The sequence below is a fragment of the Sparus aurata genome, chromosome 10 (assembly GCF_900880675.1).
Source record: "Sparus aurata chromosome 10, fSpaAur1.1, whole genome shotgun sequence".
NCBI classification, from domain to species: Eukaryota; Metazoa; Chordata; class Actinopteri; order Spariformes; family Sparidae; genus Sparus; species Sparus aurata.
This window is the reverse complement of record NC_044196.1, coordinates 30,198,566-30,209,482: the sequence shown is the minus strand read 5'-3', so window position 1 is coordinate 30,209,482 and position 10,917 is coordinate 30,198,566. Positions and strand designations below refer to the sequence as shown.

The following is a 10,917-nucleotide window of genomic DNA, read 5'->3' as shown; positions in this document are numbered from 1 at the left end:
CCGGATAAAGATTTTGGGGAACTGTAGGTGATTGCGTTGCATTGTGGGTAATGTATGCACCAGGGTTTGAAAAGAAAGACTCCATTTCGCACATATTTAGCATCTTTAAATCTATGACATTATATAATTCAAAGGCTAACACTGCGCTGAACGCAGGATCAGAGCTTTAAACAGGAAGGTCGTGAACTCTTGTGCCGCTGAGTCATCGGCCCGGTCACACCTCGGAGATGCAGCGGTGTGTTTGGTTGGTCATTTTCCATATTTACTCAACAACATATTTGCTGTTGTGTTCTTCATAATGGGATATGACTTATTAAATCTGTGTACATTGACACACTGCTGTATATATTTACACAGCAGCAGCAGCAGCAGTAGGCTGAATATCTAGTTAACTTGTAAAACCAGCTGCTGAGTCACGCAAATGTTGATCCGTGTCTAATGAGAAGTACAGAATTACAGATTATGGGTCTACTTTGAGTTACTTCTGAGGAGCATTGAGACGTTCATGGACAAGTGCAGACATGTTCCGAAGTACCATGGCTGTATTTCCCACATGTTCCCAGGAGGTGGAGGAGTTTGATCACTGTAGGATCAGGAGAGAGCTGCAAATGTAGGAGGGCACGGACATCATGTGTTTGATAACTGAAAGCGGATAAATAAAGAACACTCATTGACGACAATGAAGTCAATTAAGTGCACGTTGTATTTAGACAGTTTTACACCAAGTATAAAAGTTTTCATGAAGGTGGACATGAGATCCTGGAGTTCCCTGTGAGGCAAAGATCATTTTTTCCGAGTGAGACCAGATGTTCCACATTTAGGTTTCACTGGGGCTTCCCCCGAACTTTCCTGGACACTGAAGCAGAAGGCAACAACACTTTAACAAACGGCTTTGTACGACAGTTGTTTTATTTCTGAACAACTACAGGGTATTCATTTGGATTCTGTAAAAAAATGGCATTCACAATCACAACATACAAGAGTTATACAACATATTGAAGAGAACATTTATGAAAATCTTGCAAATTAACATAAAACACGCAGAACAAATATTTGCGTTAAAATGTTCTGTACATCTTTTGGATTACTTTCTTTCCTTTAGGGTTAGTAGTATTTACTCTATATGCATAGGCAACAAGACACAGCAGTTAGTTAGTGACTGTAATAGAGAGCTGCAGTCTGGATCAGAGAAAACTAGTGGCAACACCCATGTGTTATGTCACGAGAACGGTCAAAACCAGAGTGAATATTAAATACAGAACAGATTTGCATTCACAAACATTAACCTGACACTTTATCATTCAAACGCACAGAGCTGATTACAGATCGCATTCAAGTCCCTCTTACAGAAAGTTAATCTGTTTTCTTAACTGTCACTGATAGACTCAATCACTTACAGGTCAGACTGAGGGTTCATTAACCACAACTTCTGCTTTTCTTCTTCTACTTTATTTCTATTTGGACTTCTACATTCTCTCTCTCTCTCGCGTATCACCACACTGGCACATGTTCAGTGGTATCTGGAGAAATCGGAGGGCGAGGTTTGGCAGCGGCGTCTTCCTCCATGGTAACCACAGAGCCACAGGGGAGCGTAAGAGCGTCTACACTGCAGCCTGTGCTACAGCTTTGTTAGATTATGTACACTTAAGACACAGACACAGAGAGGAAAGACATAGACACAGAGAGGAAAGACATAGACACAGAGAGGAAAGGCAGCTGAGAGGTAGAGAAAGAGCACTTTGGTAAATACTGTCAGCATGTGTCGACTCCTGTATTCACACCTTCAACTGAAGGTCACTGAACATCTTCCCGCTTCACTTGCTAACACAACCACCACTTCCCCCTGTAATGACAGCCTGTTGACTGTGGCTAATGTTCACGTTTTATGTAATGCTTTAGCAGTTTAGACTGAATGTCTGCAGCCATGCTAAAGGCACAGCAGTCCTTTGAGCTACATGCAGCAAATCACCAGAGTAACTGCTGCTAGCTGTAGCTTCCATTAGCTAGTTAGCCTAATTAGCTGTGCAGCTAGCAGTCTGGACTGGGAGCTTGGAGCACTGGGAAAATACGAGTGTTCACAACGCTAGCACATTAGCTTTGAACTGCGACAGCTGTGGCTAGCTGGTTAGCATGCTAACTTAAGCAGATATTTTTGCGATGCAATAAAATGTCAAAACTGTTTCTTCACATTCCTGTGATCATTTTTTTTTATGTTTTCAACAAAAAGTGTACATATTGCACCTTTAAGTCTTAAGAAATATTAAATCAGGATTCAGGGTGACTAAATGTTGAAGAGCTTAAAGGATCACGACCAATGGGCTGTCACCATCTTTACCATTCAGGGAAGTGGTGGCCCAAGAGGAAATGCTGCTAGCCGCTAGCATGGCTTAACACTCTAACAAAACGATGCATATAGCCTCTACATCCAACTCAGTATTGCACTAAAACTAGATCTACTTCATAAAACATGACTTATGAGTGTAATGGTAATAGATAAACATACGGCATGAATATGAAACGTTCATTCCAGAGTAGTATAAAGCACATTCAAACATATGTGTTGATATTCATTCATATTTCTGTGTATTGGGGTTAAAAACGACATCGAGGGCAGGGTTGACTTTCTTTGGCAGGACTGGCTGGAGGTTTGCTCACTCACTAAAAAGTAGATAAACATCTACAGACTGTATGGAGTGTAAGGAACATGGCCGCTGGTGTCACTCACAGGGTTTGGATAGATTTGAAAAACAATCCGTGGTGAAAGAGTTCACTTTGGTCTGTGTGTATAAAAGGATGGCACCATGTTGGCTGGAATCTGATGAAGGGTGGGTGAAAAAGAGAAACAGAAAAACAGATTACATGGCCGGAGAAGGCGTAAGTGGAGAAAGTCCTGGCTCTCATGCTGATGTGTTCCTCGCCGTTATGAGAACACGGTGCTGCGCTGGTTGGCCTCGCCAACCTTCTCAAAGAACATGAAATCCTGCAAAGAAACAGCAAAGAGGGAAAGGGTGAATCCTTCTGATTAGGCAAGTGAAACAAATAAAATGTGTGCAAAACTAAGGCAATAAACTAAGGATGTGGCCTTACAATGAGGAAGCAGGCTCCCATGAGCACAGCTTTCATCTTCACGTCCAGGTCCAGAGGGAACTGGATGCCAAAGTTGTCGGTATCAGTGAAGACTTCCTTCAGCAGGCCGCTCCACTGCTTGCTGATGCGGCCAATGGACTTGTCACTGTCTTTGGCCTTGAGCTGAACAGCATCGAGAACAACAACGTGAAGGAGACGTTTTAAGTATTTTACACTGTGATGTCATGGTGAGGAGAGCTGGATCTGTTTATGTATCCAAATGCTCAGGTGACATTCTGGAAAATAAGCTCAACTGTTTCTTGATGAGAAGTTTGAAACCACTGCCATGTCTGTAGGATAAAATCAAGCTACAGACAGTTAGCTAAGCTTAGCATAAAGACTGGAAGCGGGGGGAAACAGCTAGCCTGTCTCTGTCTAGATAACTTCATTTGTCTACCAGCATCTCTTGAGCTCACTGATTAAATGTTGTATCTGGTTTATTTAATTTAATGATCTTCTATAATCTTCTCATCTAACTCAATAACATAATGGGTGTTTTACCTAAGGTGCCTGAAGTTATTTGCTGGCTGAACCACATGGAATTTATCAAAGTTGAGTTTCACACAGATTTACAGGAGCCTCACCTCAAAGTTGACGTCCCCACAGCAGTTGCAGGCGAAGCAGGGCCCCTCCAGTTTCATCACAGTCTCCTTGTTTTCTCCCTGGATGGAAAACCGTGGCACGAAAGGGTGCCAGTCCTGTTTGATGTAGCCCACTGTGGTGCCGGGCGGCGCCTGGACTTCCATCTGTGGGTCAAACATTTAATTACAAACACATTCTAACATCACACAAAATTAGAACGTTATCCCCGAGTTTCTGAAAATCTGTCCTCGTCCCATGACACCGACAGCTATAAATAACACTTCACGGGGTTTGCATGTCACACTTGTCACACGGGATAGCGGGAATGATAAGTGAGCCTCTGACTGCTCCATTGTGGCACCACATAACAAAGGTAATACGTTTCACATGGCTGCTGTCTGGCCAGTAAACAGACCTGCAGTATGCGAGTGCAGCAGCTTGGGCTCAGGCCAATGGGAACATACTGCAGCCAGATCACCAACGATGTGATTAAACAGAGACGGTAGAGGGAAGAGGTGGATGGCAGAGGATCGGGGGAGTCTAGGAGATAGCTGGTGTGAACAAAGGGCCATTCATGTTCCTAACAAATCCCCGGCTGAGCAGAGAGGAGCGGAGCACAAAGACGTCGAAGGGCCTCTCAGTCAGCAACTCAACGGTAACACTAGACCAACGAAGAGAAGACAGAAGCCTCTGAATATGAGCCACTGAGAGCTGTGAGGCTGCAGATTTTTATGCTAATAGTTGCTCAACTCTAAATAAAAGTGGCTGGATCTGAGAAATTGGCGGCTTTAATCCTCAGCTGGAGTGAAAACCTGCATACACACTGCCGTCGAAAACCCAAGCTAGTAGATTTAGACTTCTTTTCTGCGACTGTCCACTAGTTGGCTGATCACGCATTGAGTAGTTCTCTTAGATGGTACTAATAGGCAGCTCACCCACGACACTGCATGTGCACTAGAGGCTTCAAGTCTCCATATCACACTTGCACACATGCCGAATATTGGCTTCCTCACTATTGATGGTATCATTAATGGGCCCGCCCTTTAGATCACACTTTCAGTGGGCTCCGAGAAAACGTACTTTCCGTCCGTGAACACGATCTGTGTAGAACACACAGTGAAACGCAAACATTAACAGCAGCAGCAAGGAGGGAAACACATTTATGACTGGGTCTGCGTCAGCCAGCAAAGATAAACTATGAATCAGTTGCTTTACAAAGTAACAGTTGACGCTTTTCAATCAGAATCTCTTCACAGGTGCTGATATGGTGAAGTATTAACACCTGTAATAAAGGTTATCTGGGTAACAGAGATTATAACATATCACAGAGTGTGTCTCACTAAATGAAGTGAGTGATTGGTCACATATTAACTATGACACAGGTGCAGTACTGGTCTTGGTCTGGTAAATCAATGCAGAACAGTGACTCAGTTATAGACGGACCTCTTGCAGGCAGCAGGGACACCAGCAGGAGACGCAGCGAAGAGGCCGTATGAGACGGATCACCTCCCTGTCCGTGTTGTCCTTGATCTTCATGTCGAAGCTGCGCAGCGAGCCGCAGCAGTTCCTGGTGCAGCAGTCGTTCTTCTCTTTAGCCTTGTAGATCTTCTGGCCCAGACTGTTCTTTATCTCGTACTGGTTGTTGGTCTCGAAACCGATGAATGCTGGAAGGGTCAAAGCGGATGGGAGAAAGGGAAACGAGTGCACAAGATCATAGAACAAAATGCAGATAAGTAAAGTAGTCCAAGGACAGGTGTCACTTTATCGATTTGCTTTACACTGAGAGGTTTAAAGGTCAAGTGCTGCAGCTTACAAAGAGACAAGTGTGAACGTGAACCTGCTTTTACCTTCTAGGAGTTCGACTTTTTGGTGGATCAGGATCTGGTCAATCTACAATCAAGAGAGGAACCATTTAGAGAACGAACACGAAGGGGAACGTTTAACTTGTTTGCAATGCAAAGCAGCTTCGTCCACTAACAATCTTGATAGTGTCTGCTGTGTTTACAGTATCTGACCGGGTGACCACAGTTATTTGCTGGAGAGCCATAAAGGCAAGTTAAAGTCTAAGTCTGAACTGTGTGTAAACCTTTAAACAAATTCAGCTACACATATTTAGAGAAAAATGTTGGATGTGATCTTTAGAAGTTAAATGGTTGTGGTGACGGACTCAAACTGTTGATTTGAATAGACAAAAATTAGACTTCCACTTTCTTTCCACTGTGATTGGCTCCAATTTCTGAAGTGACCTGTATTTGACTTTAAGGTGTTTGAGAGCCTTAAAGGAGTGTTCCAAACCCACACAAGCCTTTCAAGGTAGTTTCTTATCGTTAATCACTTTGACCACAGTCACTGTCAGCAGGCTGAAGGAGTGGTGCATCAATCATTCATCTGACTTCAAGCTAACAACACTTTAAACAGGTGGAGCTGCGTTAACATCTTCGGCCTATTAAGACACAAAGCCAGCTGCCTCTGTCCTACCTGTGTGAGGTACTCGAGTCCTGGTGGGACCCCAACAGCAACCGCAGCCGGAGCCATAGCCGGAGCCGGGGAGATCCCTCCAGGAGGGCCACCGTACTCCGGTCCTGGAACTGGTCCTGGGCCCATCGGACCAGGCTGGTACATGACAGGAGGGGGGCCTTGATTGTAGCCCATGTTGAAGCCTGGTGGAGGGGCCTGACTGGGGTCTCCATACCCGCCTGGAGCGGATGGATAAGGGGCCACGGAGCCGCCAGGCTGAGCCATGGGGTAGGGAGCCTGGTTCGGATAACCTGGAAAAACAATATGAGGCCAAACATCATCGCCTGCAGATTTAACTTTAATTCAACACGTACAAAACCACACATTTCCATCAAAAACCTGAAACACAAGTTACATTAAGAAGACGATAATTAAAAAGCACAATACAACTGATAGAAAGCCCATGAAGCTGCCTCTCACCGTTCAGTAAGACAATAAAATACTTGTTGAACGATCACTCAGATCATCGCGGCACCACACTGACTCGTACAGAGGAAGCGGTGAAATGTCTGTGGCTGGCTGATAGCGGCTGCTCTTTGCTCGTGTGTGAGAGGGTGTGTGTTTACCGTGGATCATCCTACTTTCCCTGCACAGCCAATAAGCTACTTACTAGCTGAGCCACAGCGCCCACTGAGAGCGCTCATTAGTGAGCAATAAACATTCAGCACTGCACTGTGTTTCACACTAATGGTCTCTGTGGTTTTAACTTGTAACTTACAATAAATGCTCTCATTACACAGTACAGTTGGCTGATAGGGCTCTTCATCTGTGGCGCAGCTCCACATCAGCCTGAAGCTTCACATCATATCACAAGAAGACATTTTTCTAATATTTTAATAGATATTTTGGTTGCTGCTCATTTTTCCGTGTGAACTGCATCAAGGAACAGAGTCCAGAGTGAGTGAGTGAGTGAGTGAGTGAGTGAGTGAGTGGGTAATACCGGATCACTGAACCAGCACAGACACCTGGGTGTAGTTTCAAATAACAGGGAGAAGAGCTCCAGTCCCGGTCTGAGAGAAGTGGGTGTGACAGGAAAGGGCATGAGGTCGCTGACTGTCACATGTTCACTCACTCACAGATTCTCTGTAATTTGGTTTCACAACAGAAGACAGATGACACATATCCACCAGCCGCTCATCTTGTGTTAGCGCATGCCTCACCTATAATTATCATAACACGGACACAATCCACTGAAAACTCATGGATGACCGACTGATCACTTAAGCCTAGCTTTAGGTGTTAGTCTTTGTGATAAGCATTAATTATGATTTATTTTTTTGTGGGTGTGTGGCTTTCAGTTCCTGTTCTTATCTCCCCTGTGTGTGTTTACTTCAAATGAAATTTGATAAACAAATGAACTTCTTTGCCTTGCCTTTAACAGAAACATGGAGTCATTATCACACGGTGTCACCGGTGTTGACTTGTGCGCTGTGTTTTGGTCTCTCATTCTTTCCATAGCTGGCCGAACAGGTTTTTGTTTACATGGCAGGACAGGGCAACGGGACCTTTAAGCAAATCTGATCCACATTTTTAAAGGTCACAGGATTATCTTCTGCTGACACTCCTTCATGACTGAGGTCTTTGGTCGCTCTAAATCTCAGATCAAATCTGGATTTAAGCCAGAAAAACTGCCTCCACTTCTGCCTTGCCTGAGTTTTTTGAGGCTCGTTGTCGCTCCACCCTTTTTCACATTCCTTGCTCCACTTGCAGGAAACACAAAATCAAAAAATTGAACTAGCGTGCCTTTTCAGGAAAGCTGCCCTCATGTACACGAACGGACGTGACCACACAAAGGTGCCTTTCACGTCCTGAACTGATCCTTTCCACCAGGAGGGAGGAGTGGACTGGGGCCAAAATCAGGACTGGTGTTTTCATGCAGCCATTCTGGGAATTCATCTAAACTTTCAACACGTTCGGGGAGGGTAAAATTACTAAAGGTTACTGGAGGAATCCGGGGGCAGGACTGGGTTTTGACTCACTACGCAATGATGCTCAGAGAAAAGTGTGATGGAAACTCTGAGATGCAATCATTTCACAATGCAGCCAGTAAGGAAGTAATGACAAGTGTAATGACAGAGGAACAACTCACATTGCTGCTTTTACATCTCATCTATAATCTATAATCTTTTGTCTAAAAGTCAAACTAAGTGTGTAAAGAAAAAGAGAGAAAGAAGTTCCACCTCTCAGCTGGTTGCGCTGAGCTACCTACCAGGAGCGGACATGGCGAGGAGCTGGTTCTGTTCGCGCAGTGAAAGGAGGTCACACTTCCCGGTCCACTCCCAGGGTCTCTGTGGGAAACTTGAGGAGAGAAGAGGGGAAGGAAAACATGAGAGGGAGGAGGGGCGTGACATAAATCAGAAGGGAGGAGGGGAACTTTACTGAAACATAAAGTGACCACAACAGAACCAATCTAACGTCACTGTGCATTCACCTTATTCAGTCACACAATCATGCGTTACTGTCTGTAACCATTACATAATGTGCCTGGTTCACCTTTACAAAAGCACTGGACAGTATATGTTCTACCATCATATCATAGCCCAGAAGTCAAAAGGTCCTTGTCCACTATGAAGAAGAAGCATGTGACAGTGAGGACTAAAGTCTTTTGTTGCAGATGAAGCATTGAGAGCTGAGACCCGTGACACAGTGGGAGTGTGGGTGTGCCAGGTGTGAACAGAGGCGGCTCATTAAAGTTTTCCACTGCTGCTCCTCGTGCTTTTATTTTTGTACATCGATATCAGATATCACTGTGTTAATGAGGCATTTCCGGTTTAAACACAAAGCTAGAAACAAAATCTTCTCACGAGGTCATTAAACTTACAGTAACTTTCACAGGCGAGGATATCTCTGCCTCACACACACACACACACACACACACACACACACAGTGTACGGGACTGACAATAAACCCTCACATCTTCACCACATTCACAAAGTAAAACATGTAGAGGAGTCTCACCTGTGTGGCCGCTGGGCTCCAGACAGAAGTGACAATGGAGGTGAGAGAAGTGATACTTAGAGAACAGACGGATCCACGGTGGTTTCCTTGAGGTTTTCGTTTTTTCACCGTCGTCTCTCTGTTCCTCGTTGCTGAGCTGCAGCCGTCACTCCTCTCCTCCCTGAAGATATTCTCCTCCCCTTCCAGCCTCACACGATCTCCATTAGCAAGGCTTCAGTGAGCTGCCATGATGCCACAGAGACACATCTGAACATGACGTTCACCACCCGGTTAATACGATGTTTTAAATAAAGGTTCGTAGCGTCAGCTTGTTCCGGACACGATGTCACAGGCTCGAGTCGTTAACATGGAAACATGTTATTAGTGTGTTCATGCAGCAGCAGCAGGAGGAGGAGGAAGGAGGGGCTGCTCGGTTCAACATGGCGGCGGCGAAAAGCACCAGATGGCGCCAAAACCTCAGTAATGACAGGCACGTAATGTCGGTTTGATTATGACGTCGTGGGTCAACAAACCTACGTTTAATACATTAAACAACAGTGATTTATCATCCTTTTACAAGTTAAACCCCCTTTTTAGTTGTCAGAGTCTTATCAGCTCGATGTACTCGAAGTATCTTAAGTAAATATAGGTTTAAAACAACATGAACAGGGTGTTGCTTGGTTGAATTAGTAGGCTAAAATAAAATCTAACGTTATCAATGGAACAACTGAATCGGCCTGAAAACAAGCCCCACTTTCTCTGTCACTGTGTCTAATTATTAAGTGTAAATCTTTGACAAGAAGTTACAAATACAAATACACATTTTCTGCGGTTTGATATGTAATTCTGTTGGAATATTATTAAATATGTTTTGTTTGTTTTTTTAGTATTTTAGTTGCTGTTAAACGTAGTAAAAAGTTAGTTAGTTAAAGAGTAGTTAAATCTACGTTTTTTCTGTCTCCAAGGTGGAGAAGGTGAGGTAGCTAGTGGCAAAAAATGAATGTACAAGTTAGCTTCAGAAGGCTACAAGCAAGGCCGGATTATCCATAGACTGGACTGGGCAAGTGCCCAGGGGCACCAACCAAACCAGTGGGGAGCACCTCATGAACTTATTTGATTACGAAATATTTTATTTTAACACTTATTAATATATACTAATATCAAAAATAATAATCAAAAAAGCTGAAAATGAGCTGATCTGAAGATAAAAACAAAAAAAGAGCCATTGCGATCACTGGTCACATTCTACACAGATTACCTCCGCTCCGCTCTGATCCCAGCCAGGTCAAAGAGGTTATAGAAGACCGCCACTGACCATCTTCGCGTACCGCTTTTTTCCTTAGTAAAAACACATATTTTTGTTTTCTTCTTGAGTCCTGGGGAGTGATGTGACGTATGCGACAAGTCACGTTTTCATCATGAGGGCAACTCACATGTAACACCACGCAGCGACACAAACACAGACAACAATGGAGGGAGGAGAGAGATGTGAAAAAACCCCACACACACACACACACACACACACACACACACAAAGGCTTGATCAAGGGCCCGGCCCGACCCGGGTCAGGGAGAATCTAAACTCTACTCAGGATGCAGACATTCTTCCTCGGCTTTCCCTGCTAAACAGTCAGAGTCGCATCACTTCAGCATCTTTGTGTTGAACAGCTCTGCTTGCTTTTTCACGGAGGGGGCAACTCCCGTTTTTGTTTGCCCATGGTGCCAACCAGGCTATGTAATACAACTATATAATA

The 10,917-nt window shown here is 44.2% G+C and overlaps 1 protein-coding gene across 3 annotated transcripts; it reads right to left on the bottom strand.

Annotated features, from left to right (window-relative positions):
* Positions 1–891: 891 nt before the first annotated feature.
* Positions 892–9,635, bottom strand: LOC115589726 (phospholipid scramblase 2-like). 3 transcript variants are annotated; one of them, XR_003985581.1, is made up of 9 exons: positions 9,185–9,635; positions 8,435–8,523; positions 6,187–6,476; positions 5,556–5,598; positions 5,152–5,372; positions 3,711–3,872; positions 3,088–3,249; positions 2,695–2,980; positions 892–2,645 (listed from the first exon to the last, which is right to left on the bottom strand). XR_003985581.1 is itself a non-coding variant. In XM_030430835.1 (8 exons), exons 2-8 carry the CDS (start codon positions 8,445–8,447, stop codon positions 2,921–2,923), a joined length of 951 nt encoding a protein of 316 aa, XP_030286695.1. In that variant the 5' UTR covers positions 8,448–8,523; positions 9,185–9,635; the 3' UTR covers positions 892–2,920. The 3 variants fall into 3 exon arrangements, 2 of the variants coding, with proteins under 2 accessions (XP_030286695.1, XP_030286696.1); XM_030430835.1 differs by having other exon boundaries at positions 892–2,980; XM_030430836.1 differs by lacking the exons at positions 8,435–8,523; positions 9,185–9,635 and adding an exon at positions 6,646–6,775 and having other exon boundaries at positions 892–2,980.
* Positions 9,636–10,917: the final 1,282 nt, after the last annotated feature.